At 45.3% G+C, this 20,739-nt stretch overlaps 1 protein-coding gene across 1 annotated transcript in view; it reads left to right on the top strand.

Moving 5' to 3' along the window:
* Window positions 1-9,210: 9,210 nt before the first annotated feature.
* GDPD1 (glycerophosphodiester phosphodiesterase domain containing 1) overlaps window positions 9,211-20,739 on the top strand; it is a 112,494-nt gene continuing 100,965 nt past the window's right edge. The window contains exon 1 of the mRNA XM_068265788.1: window positions 9,211-9,917. Within this exon, the coding sequence (XP_068121889.1) occupies window positions 9,782-9,917 (136 nt within the window). The 5' untranslated portion in view covers window positions 9,211-9,781. The remainder of the gene's footprint in view (window positions 9,918-20,739) is intronic.

Below are 20,739 nucleotides of genomic sequence, written 5' to 3'. Positions count from 1 at the left end.
CCTAAGACCCCCCTGTTGGTGCCTAAACCTAAGACCCCCCTGTTGGTGCCTAAACCTAAGACCCCCCTGTTGTTTTTTTCGTTTAAAAATAATGTAAAAAAAAAAAAAAAATTGTACTGGTTTTCGTTTAAAAATAATGTTTGAAAAAAATATTGTACTGTTTTTCGTTTAAAAATAATATTTAAAAATGTATAAATCATTAAATAATGTGTAATCATGAGAAGCAGTAATAAAACATTAAGTCTCCGGGCGCCGCTTTTAAAACGTTATTTTTCTCCTGCGCCCTTTTTTACTGTTACCGAAATCCTTGCCCATTCTTCTTTGCAAAACAGCTACAGCTCAGTCAGATTAGTTGGACAGCGTTTGTGAACCAGCAGTGTTCAGATCTTGCCACAGATTCTCGATTGGATTTAGATCTGGACTTTGAATGGGCTATTCTAACGCATGGATAAGTTTTGTTTTAAACCAATCCATTGTTGCCCTGGCTTTATGTTTAGGGTCGTCGTCCTGCTGGAAGGTGAATCTTCGCCCCAGTCTCAAGTCTTTAGCAGACTCCAAGAGGTTTTCTTCCAAGTTTGCCCTGTATTTGGCTCTATCCATCTTCCCATCAACTCTGACCAGCTTCCCTGTCCCTGCTAAAGAGAAGCACCCCCAGAGCATGATGCTGCCACCACCATATTTGACAGTGGGGATGGTGTGTTCACAGTGATGTGCAGTGTTAGTTTTCCGCCACACATAGCATTTTGCATTTTGGCCAGAAAGTTCCATTTTGGTTGCATCTGACCAGAGCACCTTCTTCCACATGTTTGCTGTGTCCTCCACATGGCTTTTGGCAAACTGCAAACAGGACTTCTTATGCTTTTCTGTTAACAATGGTTTTCTTCTTGCCGCTCTTCCATAAAGGCCAACTTTGTGCAGTGCACGACTAATAGTTGTCCTGTGGACAGATTCCCCCACCTGAGCTGTAGATCTCTGCAGCTCGTCCAGAGTCACCATGGGCCTCTTGACTGCATTTGTGATCAGCGCACTCCTTGTTCGGCCTGTGAGTTTAGGTGGACGGCCTTGTCTTGGTAGGTTTACAGTTGTGCCATACTCTTTCCATTTCGGAATGATTGCTTGAACAGTGCTCCGTGGGATGTTCAAGGCTTTGGAAATCTTTTTGTAGCCTAAGCCTGCTTTAAATTTCTCATCTTTATCCCTGACCTGTCTGGTGTGTTCTTTGGACTTCATGGTGGTGTTGCTCCCAATATTTTTTTAGACAACCTCTGAGGCCGTCGCAGAGCAGCTGTATTTGTACTGACATTAGATTACACACAGGTGCACTCTATTTAGTCATTAGCACTCATCAGGCAATGTCTATGGGCAACTCACTGTGCTCAGAACAAAGGGGGCTAAATAATTACGCACACCCCACTTTGCAGTTATTTGTAAAAAATGTTTGGAATAGTGTATGATTTTCATTCCACTTCTCACGTATTCACCACTTTGTATTGGTCTTTCACATGGAATTCCAATAAAATTGATTCATGTTTGTGACAGTAATATGACAAAATGTGGAAAACTTCAACTGGCCGAATACGTTTGCAAGCCACTGTACAATCAAGCTACAAGTATAGTTAGTGTGTATGTGTATATATGTGTGTGTGTGTGTGTGTGTGTGTGTGTATATATATATATATATATATATATATATATATATATATATATATATATATATATTCAGATATGTTAGCCTTATTTTATATACACTGAAATCTATTTCCCCAAGGTTACATGTCTAAAGCCTCATCTACACGTGTAGATGAGGCGGCGATCCAGCGGCTCGATTAGCTGCCGGATCACCTCTTCCGCGTCCCCGCGCGTGCGCTGGAATCCATACCCGCTCGATTCCCGCTCATCCCCGCGCCGCGCCGCTTTTCTTCCGATCGATTCCCTGTTATTGTCCCCTCGTGGGGAGCGAGCAGGGAATCGGCGGTGGGGAGATCCGTCCTGTCGGATCTTATTAATCGAGCCGCATCAGCAGCTCGATTGATAAGGAACATCGCGGCCGCATCTACGCGTGTAGATGCGGCTTAAAGGAGGGTTTAGTAAGAATTGTCAATTAATGATAGTCGTCATGTCTAGGACAACTTGTGGAGAAGCATGTGATTTGTTTTATCAGCTGATAGATTTGCACAGCTCTGATTTGCTGTGATCATGTCCTGCTTTAGCACAGAATCATGACTAGCATATCAGAGATTTGCATATCTATCACCTGACCAAAATGATCACATGCTTCTCCATGAGTTCCAGACATGACCATCACTACTGAGCGTGACGTGGAGCACAGATATGTGGCTATAGGCACATGAAGTGAGCACATAATGGATCATGAACATTGGTGTTGCATAGAGGATTAATCCAATCCAAGTATACCCACTTCTGGTCTGTAATTGGGGACTGTACCAGTAATACCTGGTACACCTTGCTGTGTGGATCAACTAGCCTGAATACATTTCATTGCTTCACCCCACATTAGACTATATGGAAGTTCAAGTGGAGACAGTAATAGTAGATTATCTGTCCTGCAATAAAGAGAGGAAGATGTCTATGGAGGAGTCTTAACTATGGGAGGCTGCAAGAGACAGTTGCACAGGTAAAGTAAACCTGTGAATTCATAAAACTAAAAAGTTAGATACTTGCCTCAGGAGAGGGGAGCCTATGGATCCTCTAGAGCAGGGGTGTCAAACTCTAATGCAAAGTGGGCTGAAATTGTACACTAGAACCGAGTGGCAGGCCAAACTCAGTCTACTGGCCACCTTCCTCCCTTATAAAGTTCCTTGGTTTCTATTGGCCCTCCTCCAACTCATACAGTTCCCTTGTGCTTAGTGCCCGCCCCCTCCCCCATACAGTTCCCTGGTGTTTAGTGGTTTCCCCCTACCTACCCCATATTGCTTCCCTGGCTTTATAGGGCTTCAACTCCAATATAGCTTCCCTGGTGGTCTAGAGAGGGCCAAATATAATGCAAAGTGGGGAAACCACTTGAGGGCCAAATTTAATGGCTCTGAGGGCCAGATTTGGCAATGCGTCTGCAGTAGCACGGATCCGCTGGGGCTTTGGCAGAAAAGCTGAGCCTGATTGAGTCTGTGTTACTGCGTAGGCGACTTGCACTTGCGCTGTAGCATGAACCTGGTCATGGCTTTGGCAGGAAAAAGCAGAGGCCGATCGTGTCCATGCTACTGCGCATGAGTCGAGCACTTATCTATGGTTTTGGGGATGGGAAAGCACTGGGAGGGTCAGTAGAGGAGAGAGCCTCTGGATTATCCAGGTTTCCCTCTATTAAGGTAAGTTCCCATTTGGGGCACTTCCAACAAGTACACTTTAACCACTTTACCCCCGCACGTACGCATTTCTCCGTCCCTTTTTCCATCCTTTAACCCCCAGGGACGGAGAAATACGTACTTTCCGCGCTCCCGCCGCTGCCCGCGCTCCCGCTCGTAAACACGCCGCCCGCCGCTAGTAAACACGCCGCCGCCCGCTCGCCCGGAGATCAATGAACGGGAAAATCCATTCCCGTTCGTTGATCTAAGCCCCGCAATGATCCGCTGCCGCTCGGCTGAGCAGCGCGACCATTGTGGGAAAAAAAAAAAGTTCTCAGCCTCTTTCTACTTCCTGCAAGCGTCCTTCCGGACGCTTGCAGATCGCATAAACAAAATGCTACTGTGGCCATCTTGTGGCCAAATAGTAAAACTACATCCAAAGCATTTTTCACATAGAAATAAATTAGTTTAACGCACAAAATTAACCCTTTACCTCCCACACTCCCCAATTTTTTTTTCTTGTAATTTAAAAAAAAAAAAAATCACAATTAAAAAAAAATACATAAATAGTTACCTTAGGGACTGAACTTTTTAAATATTTATGTCAAGAGGGTATAACACTGTTACTTTATAAACTATGGGCTTGTAATTAGGGATGGACGCAAAACTGAAAAAAATGCACCTTTATATCCAATTAAAATATTGGCGCCAAACATTGTGATAGGGACATAATTTAAATGGTTTTATAACCGGGACAAAAGGGCAAATACATTTCATGGGTTTTAAATACAGTAGCATGCATTATTTAAAAACTATAAAGGCCAAAAACTGAAAAACAATCATTTTTTTTCCCACGTTTTTTCCTATTTTCCCATTAAAACACATTTAGAATAAAATAATTCTTGGCATAATGTCCCACCTAAAGAAAGCCTAAAAAAACAAGATATAGTTCATTTCATTGCGATAAGTAATAATAAAGTTATAGACGAATGAATGGAAGGAGCGCTGAAAGGTGAAAATTGCTCTGGTGGTCAGGGGGTAAAACCCCTCAGTTGGGAAGTGGTTAAGAATGGTTGGGACAGCTTTCCAGCAGATCTCTTCTATGTGTATCTTAGTGGATAAATATTGCTTCAGAAATCAGCAGAAATGCTGCACGGCCAGCATTTGGGAAAAAAAATCACATCACTCTGGTGTGATCCATCCCAATCAGATACATTAGCCAAGCGCTTTTAAAGGAGTTATTAGGGGAAAAAAGAAAAATTAGCTTTACTCACCTGGGGCTTTCTCCAGCCCCTTGCAGCCGACTGTCCCACGCTGTCACCTCCGCTCCCCGCCGCTGTCCCGGTCTCGTGGATCGGCATTCAGGGCGACCGCAGGGTTGACCTTACTGCGGCTGCGCTGTCAATCACGGCCACGTGGTCCGCGGCGAACTGCGCAGGCGCAGTAGTTCTGCGCCTGTGCAGTGTGCCGCAGCCCACGTGGCCGATTGACAGCGGAGCTTTGCGCAGCCGCAGTAAGGCCGACCCCGTGGTTGGCCTGAATACCGATCTACGAGACGAGGAAGCTCTTGGTGTGCACCAGCCCTAAGTTGCAGTCAGCTGCTGTGTTACTCTGTGCCACTGTTTGTCCCTGTTCCCCTCCTGCAATCCCCCAGCCCGGTGTGTATTAATGCAGAGTATAGCGCAGCAGAAGCTGTGCTCTCACCTCCCTGCCAGAGTCCAGTGCTGTGCCCGTGTGATCATGCTGTCTGTCTCCTGCTTCCTCTAGGGTTGGCACCTCACTCTCATTTCACATGTAATCATGCTTACCTGTGGTAACAGACATGGGCAGCCACCCCAACCCCCCCCCCCCCTTCCCCGCCGGCCGTCAGCCGCACCCCCGGCCAAACAAACAGCGTGTGTCTGCCTGCTGTATCCCGTCCGTCCCCGCTGCTTATGTAGCAGGCAGCGTCAGATCTCCGATCAGTCAGCGACCAGTGAAAAGCGGGCGCTAATACCTCGCGGACACTGCACTGAAATGAGGAAATGATGTCATTTCCGCATGTGCAGAGCTTTGTCCATAGGGTTTACCATGCTCCCGTTTCTCACTGGTCGCCAGGTGATTGGAGGTCTGACCAAGCTGCATGTGACATGATGGATGCAGCGGAGACAGCAGGTGGGTGGCGCTGATCTGAGGTCTGACACATCACGGTGAGTAGGGTGGGTGTTCTTGTCACTACCTAAACTAAGGGGATCCCTGTCACTAAACTTGGGGGTCCCTGTCTTTACCTAAACCTGTCACCGACACCTGTATCGTAAGCGCTCATCCTATAATAGTCCTAGTCTAATGTCCCACCATTGCTAAATTCATGTAAATTTGGCTCCACACATGGCCACACCCACATTCTGGTCCATGGGCATGCCCATTTGTCTGTGTGACAAAAAGGCTAGAGACGGCCCTGTGCGCGGTGTGCAGCTGAATAATGTGCGCAATTCACACACATAGTAAGTGTGAACCCTCCCTCATTCCAGCACCGCATGCAAAGGTTAAGGCAGGGGTCACATGTGGTGATTGCATGTGGTTTACCCACATGCAGAGTCACCCTAGATGAGAAAGCCCATGTTAATCAATGGACTGATTCACATCTAAGTGCAGTTCCTACATGCGGAAAAAAAAACGTGCTGCGTACAGCATAATATTGTACACCATATGCGATTCCTAATGCTGACAGTCAGCTGACTAAAGGCTGATACGTTCTGGAAACACGCATTTAAAAAGGAAAAACTGTCCACAGTAAACTGCAGGTGCTTTGTATGGACACTTTCTAGTGTGAACCATCCCTAAGTAATCTCTCTGTTAACTCATCACTGCTGAGCTGACTGCATTCAGTTGGCTTTCTTCTATGCTCCTCAGTCAGTGGGACAGTTCTTGTCTGAAATCTGGCTGCTGGTTGTGTGCATTCCTCCTGGCTGGCTGTCTTTCCGTGCTCTCTCTGTCAGGTGACTGTGGTATGGCAGGTCACAGGTCATCCCAACCCTGTCAGGGAAATGTCAGGGAGAATGCTGAAGGAAGAAATTCCCATCTGTGGCTGTGCATTACTGCAGTGCTGCAGAGAACTTTTTTAACAGACACTTACCAGTGTCTAAAAGGGTGCCCACTAAGTAGATCGCAATCTACCGGTAGATCACAAGGATAAATCACTTCACACACTGTCCACAAATGTACTAACTGTTGGCAATACTGAGTAAATATGTCCATACACTTAGCAATTTTTGCTAACCGATTCCATCACTTGATCAAATCTGCTAGAAATTGATGCCCCAGTATGCCACCCCATCTAAAGCAATCGGTTGATCGTACTGCATGGAAGATATTGATCAACAGCGGGTTGTGAGCGGCAGCAGATCGATGGCTAATAGCAGCTGCACTGCGTTCAACTGTGTAACGCAGTTCGTTTTTTAATAGATTTAATTCTGCAATCTATTAAAAATCTGTGTTCTGTGTGTGGAAGTATATGATCAGATTGATCGCTCTCTGATCAGATTATGATCCCTATCTTTTGGCCACAGCGACCAGTGTATGGCTAGCTTATTACGGTCAGAATTACAATCTTGTTCTAAACAGTTTATTTCCCATGATAAGGGGGCCATACACAAGGCGACCAACCAACCAATTGACCATCCAATTCGATTATTATAATCGAACTGGATGAAAATTGGTGCTGCCAAGTGCATGCCCGACCGACAAAGCGACCAATTTCAGGACAGAAATTGGCTGCACAGTCGATCACACATGCTGAAAAAATTCGGGCTGAGGTTGGTTGGTCGGGTGCGCGGCGGTACGGCGGCCAAATTGCAAACGAGTGGCCGCAATAGCAGCATAGGGGGCGATATACAGGCTACAGAAGAATCACTCGCGTTCCCATGCCTGTCGGCCGATGACGGCCAAACCGGAAGTGTTCGCCGGCGGGTCCTGGAGCGTCAGAGCGGGGCTGCGAGGGCACCGATCGGCTGCTGGGGGCTGAGGGAAGCCCCAGGTGAGTAAATCTCATTTTTTTTTTTGTTGACTTAAGTTTTCCTTTAAGGCTTCTCTCAATTTTGCTAAAAAAACATCTCAATGATTGCCAAGACTTTTGGGAAAATACCTTGTGGACCGACGAGACAAAAGTTGAACTGTTTGGAAGGTGCGCGTCCCGTTACATCTGGCGTAGAAGTAACACAGCATTTCAGCAAAAGAACATCATACCAACAGTAAAATATGGTGGTGGTAGTGTGATGGTCTGGGGTTGTTTTGCTGCTTCAGAACCTGGAAGGCTTGCTGTGATAGATGGAACCATGAATTCTACTGTCTACCAAAAAATCCTGAAGGAGAATGTCCGGCCATCTGTTTGTCAACTCAAGCTAAAGCGATCTTGGGTGCTGCAGCAGGACAATGACCCAAAACACACCAGCAAATCCACCTCTGAGGGCTCGTTTCCACCATAGCGAATCCGCATGCGGCGCCGACATGCGGATTCGCTTGGTACATTGAAGTGGCCGGGGCTGTTTCCATATGTGCGGCGTGCGGGAGCGATTTGGCGGCGGGCCAAATCTGCACGACGGGACCCACAGAATTCGCCTGCGTTGGGAATCCATGCGAATCACCGCTAATGTATTTAATAGGAAAAACGCATGCGTTTTTTACATGCGTTTTTACCCGCGATTCGCGTGCGATTTCGCACCTTTTTCAATGTTATTTTGCCCTGGCAGTCATGGTTAATTTCGCATGGCACCCTGCCATGCGAAATCGCACGCGAAATCGCGGGTTAAAACGCATGCGGAAACGCATCCGCATGCGTTTTTACAAGCGTCGGGATGCCGGCGAAATCGCATCGCAACAGTGGAAACGGGCCCGGAATGGCTGAAGAAAAACAAAATGAAGACTTTGGAGTGGCCTAGTCAAAGTTCTGACCTGAATCCTATTGAGATGTTGTGGCATGACCTTAAAAAGGCGGTTCATGCTAGAAAACCCTCAAATAAAGCTGAATTACAACAATTCTGCAAAGATGAGTGGGCCAAAATTCCCCCAGAGCGCTGTAAAAGACTCCGTTGCAAGTTATCGCAAACGCTTGATTGCAGTTATTGCTGCTAAGGGTGGCCCAACCAGTTATTAGGTTCAGGGGGCAATTTCTTTTTCACACAGGGCCATGTAGGTTTTGAGGTTTTTTTCTCACTAAATAATAAAAACCATCATTTAAAACTGCATTTTGAGTTCAATTATGTTATCTTTGACTAATAGTTAACGGTTTTTGATGAGCAGAAACATTTAAGTGTGACAAACATGCAAAAGAATAAGAAATCAGGAAGGGGGCAAATAGTTTTTCACACCACTGTACATTACTTGTCCGGTGTCAGCCTCCACACGGTTTCCGTCCATCTCGCCGGCGGCACTCTGACGTCACAAAGGCGCATAGCAGCAGACGTCAGACGTTATGCGCCGCTAGCGTGTATGCGGCTTACTTGGCGAGCTGCTTCAGGACCATTAATGTATAAATGCACTACTTCATTTACATACATTTATACATTTTGGGGGCAGCGGAGGGGCAGACAGCGGCGGCTCAGCAGATTCCAGGATGATTTCATGCTGAAATCGGACGGGAATCGGCTTGTAGTGTATGGGCAGATTCGATTAGACATTTTTATCTCTAATCAGATTCGATTAGAGATAAATTTGTCTTTTGGTCCAATCTGCCCGTATTCGTTCTAGTGTATGGGCACCTAGAGGACGTTGACATTCACGCTCAGCCTGTATTGAGTGAGCTGCCTGCGGAAGGACCAGAGAGAAGAACGTCTCTAGAGGCGCAGCACGCCGTAATGTAAACTCAGAGCAATTCTTAAGAATGCGCATGCGCCTTTGAGCTCTTTGTTAGGCGAGAGAGTGAGGGCGGAAGTGCGCCTGTGCAGTGATCTGGCAGTGACAAGTGTAGATAAACCGGCTACGAGAGGAAGCTACTGCAGTGCAGCCAGACTGCTGGACTGAGAAGAGCACAGAGAGGCACAATTCTTTTTTCTGCTCAATCTGCATATCACATAGCAAGATAATTCAGGACACATAGAGCCACAGGACTTCCCTTTATCTACTAAGTCCACAGTGACAGCTAAGCTCCTATATGCAGCTATTTGCAAGGTGCCCTATGTTTTGCATGGCTACCCAGTGTTATCCTCTAGACTTTGCATTTACACGGAACAGAAGGGCAAGCTAGTCTGGCAACCTAAGTCATCTGGAGTAACCAGAACACTACATAGCTGGGAGGAGATATCGCTTCGGTCACCAAGATCTGCTCAGCAATGGGATCCCAGTAGCCAACCAGGGCTTGCCCAGGACCTATTGCTTGGTCTCCTCTCCAGCAAGCAGCTCTACTTCCTGAGAGCATCCTTGTGCATCAGATCAAGGCTTTTGTCCTATTCACACCTCGCTAGAGAGGTGCTGAGCTCGTGTGGTGCTGAACTGTCACCTGCAGCAGCATGTCAGCCGCCTTCTACATCTTCACCACTCTGGGGGGCTATCTGGTCACCTCTGCCCTGCTACTGAAATTCCCTGCTCTCCTGCACAGGAGGAAACAGCAGAAATTCCGATGTAGGCACATCTCCCACCGAGGAGGTAAGATGGTAGGAAATGACAATGTAGCCTTTTTTTCATCCTGCCGAATAGTTCTTCAATGTCCCTCTCTCTTGTTCTTTACAGTAAGATGTTAGCTAAGAAATGAAGGAGTGTATGTTCTTCAGAAGAGTGAATATCTCTCTTTAAAATATAGTGTGTGAATAAGAATTTAGTAGTTTCCTCAATCAAACTGAAGCTGAGATAATTGATAACTGACCTTTGTGTCACTCATCATTGCTCTTGTACCTGCTTCTCATTGCTATGAAACAAGTTCTAGCATGTGTGGCAGGTTTTTGGGTTTTTTTTTTTTTGTAATTTTGGCTTGATTTACTTAGTAGCTGAGTATTACAGCAGAGTTTTCCTAATACCCTAATAAACTATGTGTCAGAAGATAGAATTTAAACAGAATGCACTATATGGTACCATGGAAGGAGTATGTGTGACTGCACTACATACGTTGTAATGCCTCTCACTGGCACTGTGCTGATATGTGTTCATTTAGCAAAGTCACCTATTGCCTGCAGTGAAAAGACTGATGGCTGGAGAGCTGTTGTGGTCCACAACTGCAGTAATGAGTGCTCAGGCAAAGTGCTGTAGCATCACTTTAAAAACGTACACAACCTTACCTCTTTTCCCACATCACCTGGGTGCCTTTATCTGTTTGAGCAGCCCTGTTATGTCTCTTACTGCCGGATGATGCTACTGCATAATCCAGTGTCATGTTTGTTTGACACATTATGATGATGTACAGAGCCATTAGGCAATGTAGTCTGCTTAGCCTTGTATGACATTGAGTTCTTTTTACAACCAAACATGAACACCTGCTCTTTCTATAACAACCAACAGACCAGAGCGTCAGTTTATTTGTACAAACACTTGATCTCCCATGCATAATTACAACAGCTGCAGTGGGTCATTTAGTTGGAGATATTGTAAAAAGGGCCCAGATACAGTACATTGTGCATTAGGCTCGCCAATCACAATATGGCTCACGTATCATATGGACATATTAAAGTGCCTTATATTTATGCCAGAATGAAAACTATTATTCTAATAGTCACTTTCTTTCCTGTGGACGAATATGTCCTAAATCTCTTTACAGTATGACTCACTGTAGCACTCCAAACCTATATGGACTATTTGATTGGGACTGAGTGAACTAGTAAGGACACTGAAGATCTGCAATAGATTGAGCTAATCTGAAGCAAGCAGTGATTGGTTCAGATCTCAATCTCCTGCCTGGGTCTGGCTCCTGTCACTGGAAATTATTATTTTTATTTATTGAATTTACATAGCGCCAACATATAATGCAGCACTGGACAATAAATAAGGTTACAGACGATAATAATAAGGGTCACAGACAAAACAATAAAGGTAATAAGCAGTAAGACACATAATGCCAGATCATACCCTGGAGTAGTAGTTCAGGTAATACAAGTAATTCTGGGAAGTTTGCACTGTACACCACTCTAGGAGCTGGGACGCTGGCACCATACCAATCAGTGACCTCTCACCTAGCTGGTGGAGATCCCTTTAATTGAAAGTAATTACATCATAAAACGGTTGTCTAGAAAGTAACAGTATTAGCTCTTATCTGCCAGGCAAGGTATTCCGTCTGTGTAATTTAACTTGCATCTGTCACATCTGCATTGTTGGTCATATGCCTTCAGAATGCCAGCAGCTGTTTGTTCAGCAGCATTAACATGAAGCCTCCCCTCCCCAATTCCTCCAACCCATAGGTTATGAGTATTATATTACTACAACAAATGGATTGAAAACCTTGTAAAATGATATGATACATTCTTAAATAAAGGACGTTATTATTTGGAGAAATAATCAGAAGATATAGTGTGCGTAAAATAAATGTAATGTTTCTTTAATTGATTAAATGAAAGTGGCTGTTTCCTGAATATATATATATACATACATACATACAGTATATATCAGGGTAGCACTTCACTTTATCTTTATACTATTGATCTAAAGCTCTTCCTTAGCTACACAGCTGTACACTGTATTTAAACTGCATATATAGTAGTATGTCTGGTGCACATCTTAAAAAGATGAGTGATGCCTTCTCTCACACACCTGCATCCAGAGGTTTCCGGGACCGAGTCTGGCCTCTTCGACACTTGCTCAGCACCGCACAGCACCTATAGCGGCGCAGGGGGAATTTCTGTAAAATCGCTGTAATTTGGGTGCCAGCAACAACCGGACTCCCGAATAACATGTCCAAAAGGACAAATTAGGAAATCAGTAGGCGACTATATTTGTTAGATTCCCCGAGATTACCTAGCACTGGGAGAGCCATCTCTCGGCTTCTCCCTGCGCCTAAATACACCCTGCCAGAAACATACGTACGCCCCGAGGCTGATACTTGCTGAAGTCAGCATACTGATGCTCCCTTCAGGTTGCTTAAGGGCTTTTGTAGAAGAGATGGCTAATAAAATGAGTGGCGGTACAGTGTATAGTGCCATGTAGCACTGAAGGAAACAGCGGAAGGGCATTAGGAACCTTTCTTGGGGTGCTAGTGGCGCTAGGAGGTGCATATTTGACAAATATCTTTGAAAGCAGGGCTGTGGAGTCAGAGTCAGAGCAATTTTGGGTACCTGGAGTTAGAGTCAGAGTCGGTGGTTTCATGCACTAAGGAGTCGAAGTCTGGAGTCAGAGTCGGGTGATTTTTGTATAAAATTGATAGCACAGGTAAGTATTATACTAAGGATTCGGCGTCGAGGAGTCAGTCAGTGGTAGTTGGAGTTGGAGTCGGTTGTTTCATAAACTGAGGAGTCGGAGTTGGAGTAGGATGATTTTTGTACCGACTCTTACAGTTTGTAAGTACATATATCCTTCAAACAAATCTGTGGAAAACTTTGGATAAAAATGTAAACTTTGGACAAAAATGTGGATGCTTACTTTGGAAGAAGTAAGCATCTGGATCCTCCTCCACCTTGCCGTTCCAGTGTTGGGACCCCCCGAACCTCACGGCTGCACTCCCATACAAGAACAAGCGCAGTTGCATTGCGCAAGCGCAGGACAGCTTGCACCTGTGCAGTAGCATGAAGCCACCGCTCGGGCTCAGCAAAAAAAGCCAAGCCCGCACGCTACTGCGCAGGCACGAGCTGTCTGTGCCTGTGCAGTGCAGCCGCCCTGCATCCACAACGAGTTGTTGACAAGCATCGTGGGTCCTGGATTGATGAGGGGAAGGGGAAACCTCTGGAGGATCCATAGGCTTCCTTCTGCTGAGGTAAGTACCAAAATTTGAAACTTTTTTTTCCCCTTCAGGTACACTTTAAAATATTCATGTTAGCTAGCCACTGCTAGGCTATGACTGGGAGGAAGGGCCTCAAAAGTATAAAGAAAATTCTGAAAACAGTTTAAAATGTTAAGCGTAGCTTACCACAATGACACAACCATAAAGCCCCTTTCAAATGGGAGTCTGAACTCTGCACTTGTCGGTCAGTTCATCCCTGCCTGCCAGCCATGAGCGCTATTTGGGTGCAATTAAAATGCAGCCAAATGTCAGTGTTTTTAACACCAGGGGCCATATGCAATTAACTTTTTGTGAGAAAGCGCGGAAGAGCCGCCGCCATGAGCCAGCGGCGGGCGGCTCTTTCCGCGCACAGTGGCGACACACACGGAGAGGCAGCCGCCTCCTCTCAGCATGAGGCGGCTGTCTCCGTGCAAGGTTGTGCGGAGCGCGGGGAAACCGCCGCGTTGGACGCGGCGGTTAGCGCGCATACCCCCGCTGCGGAGGTACCGCAGAGCGGGGCTGGTGTGGCTGGGACATGTAGTCCCTCTAGATTTAGAGTGACGCGCGCGCGCGCACTCAGGCAGGGTTTATATGACAGCCAGAGGTGGTCAGCTTCACCTCTCATTGGTCCAGCACTGTGGGAGGTGCTGGAGAGGGATATGTGTATATATACTGCTGGCTGGTCATTCCTCGGGTGTCTAGCGTTGCGATCACATATGTGGGAGCACCCAGATCCGTAGTCAGATCCGCAAGTGTGCCGGGACCAGCTGGAGCTGTAATCCTACACTTAGCTAGATTCTGTTGATAGCTAAAGTACCAGTTTGATTGTGATTATCTGTTATGACCTATTGCCTGCTCGACTATCCTCCTGAACTCTGATCTTGTACCTCGATATTTCTGATATTCTGTTGCCGAACCCCGGCTCGTTCCTTGACTCTGCTTCTGTCTCCTGATTTTGTACCTCGATATATCTGATACCCCGTTGCCGAACTCTGCCTGTACCTAGACCCCGCCTCTGCCTCCTGATCTTGTACTTTATCTGTCCGTGTGTGTACGACCTGGTTTGTCCGACCCCGAGAACCGACCTCACTGTTGGAGGCGGTTCCCCGTCCTGTCAGTGGCACCTCCTCCTGAGTGTCACTTTCAGACAATCCTTCCTACTGTCGGTCTGACTCCTCCTGTCTTGGAGAGCTCAGGTCTGCGGAAGGAATCTGCGTTGTACTTCTGACTGCGCTGAGGCTTGTCCTCAAAGTGTTACTGTTACACCAAAACACTACACTCTACTCAGGTGAACAGAGGTTAGCTTGTATATCGGATTATCGGTGATACTGCAGATCACTTATAATCTGGTATACGTCTGTATTCCCCGTGATACTGCAGATCACCGGTAATCAGACCTCTCTGTGCTTCACCGATCGTTACACTTTTCTCCCAGGAGATAATTTTCATATTCTCTTTAAAATAACTTTGAAGTATTTTGCAATTGAAAAAGTACCTAAAAGTTGGCGAAAATGTACGAAAATTATTTCGAGTATTTTCTTGCTTGCTGGTGGCTTGAAAATATTACCTAGGAGAAAACTCAGGGGAAAAATGGAATAGCATATGGGCCCAGGTGTTTCATGGTTTGACATGCGGTGGTGTTATCCAGTGGCAGAAAACTGACCTGTCCTGTCAGAATGGCCACAGCCTCTCTCAGATGTTACCCTAATGGGGTGGCAAGAATCTTGCCTCTTCAACACCCGTACCATGCACAAGCAAGCGCCCAGCTAGTGAACGGGAGCAGCTGACAGGAAGTGAATTCACCATCTTCAGCCCTCTATGTGAAGGAGGCCTTATGTAAAGAATTGCGGAGATGCCGCCGCATGGACAAGCGGCATGGCGGCCATCTCCGCGTTCCAACCGGCGGCTTCTGCCGCGCAGCTACATGCTGCTGGTTCGCCTGGTCTTTCTAGTGCACACAGATGAAGAGCTACGCGCGCGCGCGCCAGGCGACAGGACCTTTATGCAAGTGGAAGGGGAGTCAGCTGATCAGGCCGATCAGCTGACTCCAGCTATGTTCCGGATTCACTGAGTGACTGGGGCGGCGCTGTGGAGCGCTCTGGGTATTTATAGGGCTTGCCTGTCAGTTGCAAGTTGTCTGCTGTTGCGAATGCTAACGTGTGAGCGCTCAGACCCTAGTCAGATCTTACAGTGTGTTAGAACCAGCCGGAGCTGGGAATTCACACTTAGTCAGATTCTGTTGATAGCCTTAAAGAGAAACTCCGACCAAGAATTGAACTTTATCCCAATCAGTAGCTGATACCCACTTTTACATGAAAAATATAATGATTTTCACAAACAGACCATCAGGGGGCGCTGTATGACTGATTTTGTGCTGAAACCCCTCCCACAAGAGGCTCTGGTACCGTACGGTACTCTGGGCAAACTGCCACAATGTAACAATGACACACACAGGAAATGGCTGTTTATAGCTGTCTGTTAAAGCCAGAACAGCTACATAATCTGCCCACAGTAACAATGTCACCATGTAATACATGTCAGAATGTGAATCTGGGAGAGGAAAGATTTTACAATGAGCAAACTCTGACTAAATCATGTATACATAATTATTGTAAAAATTAAGCACCTTTTTATATAAAATTATTTTCACTGGAGTTCCTCTTTAAGTACTATTATATTGTTAGACTTGTGTACCATTCTTTAGTCTAGTTCCCAGGTGTTGAAACCAAGGACTTCACACCTAGACTAGGATTGCTATATTACTACTGTATTATCTGTTATGATCTCTCGCTCTCCTGACTACTCTCTTGGTTGCTGATTCGGTACTTCTGCCTATCTGTCCACTGTTGCCAACTCTGCCTATACCTGGATACCGAATCAGTCTTCTGCCTCTGTACTGTATCTGTCCGTTCGTTGCTGACCTTTCTATCCCCACTAGTGGGTCTACCACTAGTAAGGGAAATCTTAAAGAGAAACTCCAACCTAGAATTGAACTTTATTGCAATCAGTAGCTGATACCCCCTTTTACATGAGAAATATAATGCTTTTCACAAACAGACCATCAGGGGGCGCTGTATGACTGATTTTGTGCTGAAACCCCTCCCACAAGAAGCTCTGAGTACCGCGGTACTCTGGGCAAACTGCCACAATGTAACAATGTTCACAGACAGGAATTAGCTGTTTACAGCTGTCTCTAACAGCCAAAACAGCTAGGAGCAGCTGCATAACCTGCCCACAGTAAAAATGTCACCATGTAATAAATGTCAGAATGTAAATCGGGGAGAGGAAAGATTTTACAATGAGCAAACACTGACTAAATCATTTATACATAATTATGGTAAAAATGAAGCACTTTTTTTTACTACATTATTTTCACTGGAGTTCCTCTTTAAGGTCTGTCACCTAACCCTTAGGTGATCAGTCAACTGTACTATCTGTGACACTTGTTCCTCAGGTGTCTGTTAGTTGCAAATAGTGTCTGTTGATCACCTGCCCCTCAGGAGATCATCTTGCAGCACAGTCAGTGTTCCCTGCTCCTCAGGTGTCCACTGGCTGCAGTACTATCTGAATTCCCTGCTCCTCAGGGAATTCTTGGCTTGCAGTATAGTCTGTATTCCCTGCTCCTCAGGGAATCCTAGGCTACTGTTTAGCCTTGGACACCTGGCCTTCAGGTGATCATACTCTCTATCACCGCCAGTGGTCCCTGCTGCTCAGGCGTCCACTGGCTGCAGTGCAGTCTGAATCCCCTGCCCCTCAGGGGATCCTTGGCTGCAATATTCAAAAAGAAACACAATTCGGGCAAGCACCATCCACTCTACCATATTTATGGGTCAATAACAAGGAGTGTGCAGAAAGGAACCAAGAAGTATGTATACTGAACCAAGAAAAAGTAGTTCCCTAAAAACCGCACCACTCACTCCAATAATGAACAATAATCAATCTTTATTCAGTACACAAAAGAGATAAAAACACTAAAAACAATAGATATTGGGGCACATGATAATAATAATAAATACACAAAATGATTCATATATATAACCACAATGCCTGTAAAGTACTTCCTCAACTATATATATATATATAGTTAAACATGTAGAAAACATGCCAATCAGATAATAAATAAGAGGAAACAGTCAATACATCCCTCTGACAAGACATCAGCCTGATATGTGCAAAAAAAAGCAAATAAAGTGCATGGTGCAGGAATGAGGATGACAGATAATGTCAGCCATCCAAGAGGAAAAAGTGTGACAAGCGTGCAAATGGAAACAACAAACTGAAAAGTGCTGTGCACAAAAATATATTGTAGAAGAATGAGGCTGTAGCTTACCAAGGATGGAGAGAAACAGGCAAGGGAAACGGGGTGCCCCGAGAACGCCGTCGCGATTCGCTGCCTCCAATGCGCAGCTTCGACTGCAGTCGAAGCTGCGCATTGGAGGCAGCGAATCGCGACGGCGTTCTCGGGGCACCCCGTTTCCCTTGCCTGTTTCTCTCCATCCTTGGTAAGCTACAGCCTCATTCTTCTACAATATATTTTTGTGCACAGCACTTTTCAGTTTGTTGTTTCCATTTGCACGCTTGTCACACTTTTTCCTCTTGGATGGCTGACATTATCTGTCATCCTCATTCCTGCACCATGCACTTTATTTGCTTTTTTTTGCACATATCAGGCTGATGTCTTGTCAGAGGGATGTATTGACTGTTTCCTCTTATTTATTATCTGATTGGCATGTTTTCTACATGTTTAACTATATATATATATATAGTTGAGGAAGTACTTTACAGGCATTGTGGTTATATATATGAATCATTTTGTGTATTTATTATTATTATCATGTGCCCCAATATCTATTGTTTTTAGTGTTTTTATCTCTTTTGTGTACTGAATAAAGATTGATTATTGTTCATTATTGGAGTGAGTGGTGCGGTTTTTAGGGAACTACTTTTTCTTGGTTCAGTATGGCTGCAATATTGTCTGTGTCTCCCGCTCCTCGGGAGATAACTTCTTTTATTACTGTTGCACCAAACACAATACCACATTGCGTGTCCTGTGTCTAGCTATACTAGTATTATTGGTGATTCTGCAGATCCCCACATAATCAGGTATAGCATCTGTATTATTGGTGATACTGCAGATCACCAATGATCAGAAAGATCTGTGTTGCTGACACCAATCGTTACACCTTAATTAGAAAAAAAAGGGGTAGTTTATTGATACACTTAAGGGTGCACTCCCACTTCCTGGAGTCATTGTAGTATCTGGAGTTATATAGTATTCATGGCTAGGAGTGCCTCTATCTGCTAGACAGGGGCAAAACAATAGACTCTGCAAGTGATGCAGCTGTAGGGGGGCCCAGAAGCCACAGGGGCCCCATCCTGAGAGACTGACAACTAAGGGCAAGGAGAGAAAAAAACTTTCTGCTCTCTGCACAATTGTTCTAATGACTGCATCTGCTCAGTCACTGATAAGGAATCATACAAAGTTTTGCGGACAAAGATTTGTAGACAGTCCCTATTCAGTGTTCATCAGTGTCTTGTGTTCAGCGTTATTCAACCCCTTGCCTTTCTACCCCTCCCCAAGTGCTGTGTACTGTAGTGATGTTGGAGGAGTCTGGGCATGGAGAGAAAAAGCTTTCTATTCTCTGCACAATTCTACTGACTGTATCTGCTCAGCCACTGATAACAAATCATACAATATTTTGTAGACACAGATTTGTAGACTGTCCCTATTCTGTGTGCTTTTCTGTACAGCACTTAGCCCCCCAACCTCTCTACCCCTCCCTAAGTGCTGTGTACTGTTGTGATGATGGATACATCTGCAGAACCAGTTCTGCTTCACCAGAGATGGACAGAGTGAGTGTAATAAGCTGAGGCTGGGAGCACACTCCTCTGTTGGGGTCTCTGCACACCATTTGTGTCTGTATGTGTGAAAACATGCATGTTTTATCACAGACACTAACTGAGGGGGGGAGGGGCGGCTTTTGGCAGGAGGGGGCCATATCCAGAGATTCACAGGGGGGCCCAGTGATTTCTGGTTACGCCCCTGCTACTAAGCCATGTCACTACCACACTGAACCTTGCCAAATGCCATCTGTAGGGAGATTTGTGCCTCACCACTGGTAAGCCACATCAGTAATCTCTAATTATCATTATTGTTATTGGTATTGTTTACTTTGTATACAGTAACATCTTCCATAGCACTGTACAGAAAAATATTTTATAATGGGAACACATTTAATGGGCAGACATGGGTAATATAAATAATACAGGGCTGTGTAGCACACTGTGTGATGTTCATATACTGTAGATAAGGCAGCAAAGTAAATACAGTAATACAAACATGCAATATAAGAACAAGAAACCTTCCTGTACAAGCGTAAACCTTCCGGTACAAGCGTAAAGGTTAATTTACAGCTATGGACAAAACCTCAAAGAGGAACTGTAACAACAGATAATAGAATGCAGTAAATTATGCAGGATAGCCACCTTTATGTTAATTATTCTGGTGTCAGCATCAGAAGCACTCCCTATAGGTATGTATTGCTTTATATTAGTGTGTAGCCCCGCCCTCCCACTGAGGCTCATCCTAGGCTGTTTAGTATGCAGAATTCGACCCCTGCAGAGCATTCTGGGAATCTAGCTATGTTTTTGGGCTGGCTTTAGAACTGTCAGTAACAAACATTCCACAGAGATGACTTACTAAAGATGTTGCCACCTGTGATTCATTCCATAAAGAAAATTAGGGAGTGGAAAGATTTTAAAGTGAACAAACACTAAATAAATAATTTCTAAATTAATATTGTGAAACTATAAGCAATTGTATTCCTTAGGTTATTCTGGTTACAGCACCTCTTTAAGTTCACACTATTTAATGTGTACACGATCCCAAGATCCTCACCCATGCATGACATAGTCAGATAGGAACTGGGAGGAGGCAGCATCCAGTTGTTCCCTGTGAGTATAGATCACCAGACCCCTCCCAGCTCCTGAGAAGTTAACGTAATGTGGCCCGTAAAGCTGCTAAAGCAGAGTCCCATAATGATAACATTTGCTAAGCTGCAGTGCTGGCCATAAAGAGTTCATCTGTCAGCGTTAGAGAGAGGAGTTGAGGAACACTTACTTTGCTGCCAGCTCCATGCCTGCTGGAGGGATCTCTTCGTCATCGGCATACATCAGACGCCAATTAAAGGCAGTTTGGGATTCTGATTAGCTCCCATGCATTTTTTCCTATATAATGGGAATTTGCCCATGTCAAGTTTGCATTATATGGGGTTACATGGCCACAGAACCCGCAATGTGCATTCTGACCCTGTCTATTAAATGCACTTTTAATTGGCGTGTGAGCATCATAACTGGACCATGGAGAATTGTAAGTGTAATGAATAGCGGAGATGCCGCCGCGCGGGCAAGTGGCATGGTAGCTATCTCTGCATTCCAGCCGGCGGCTTCTGCCGCGCAGCAACACGCTGCTGGTTCGCCTGGTCCTTCTAGTGCACACAGATTGAGAGCTACGCGCGCGCGCGCCAGGCGACAGGACCTTTATGCTAGTAGAAGGGGAGTCAGCTGATCAGG

Source organism: Hyperolius riggenbachi, chromosome 2 (assembly GCF_040937935.1).
Source record: "Hyperolius riggenbachi isolate aHypRig1 chromosome 2, aHypRig1.pri, whole genome shotgun sequence".
Classification (NCBI taxonomy): Eukaryota; Metazoa; Chordata; class Amphibia; order Anura; family Hyperoliidae; genus Hyperolius; species Hyperolius riggenbachi.
The sequence above is the reverse complement of the archived record's forward strand: the minus strand, read 5'-3'. Positions and strand labels throughout refer to the sequence as shown.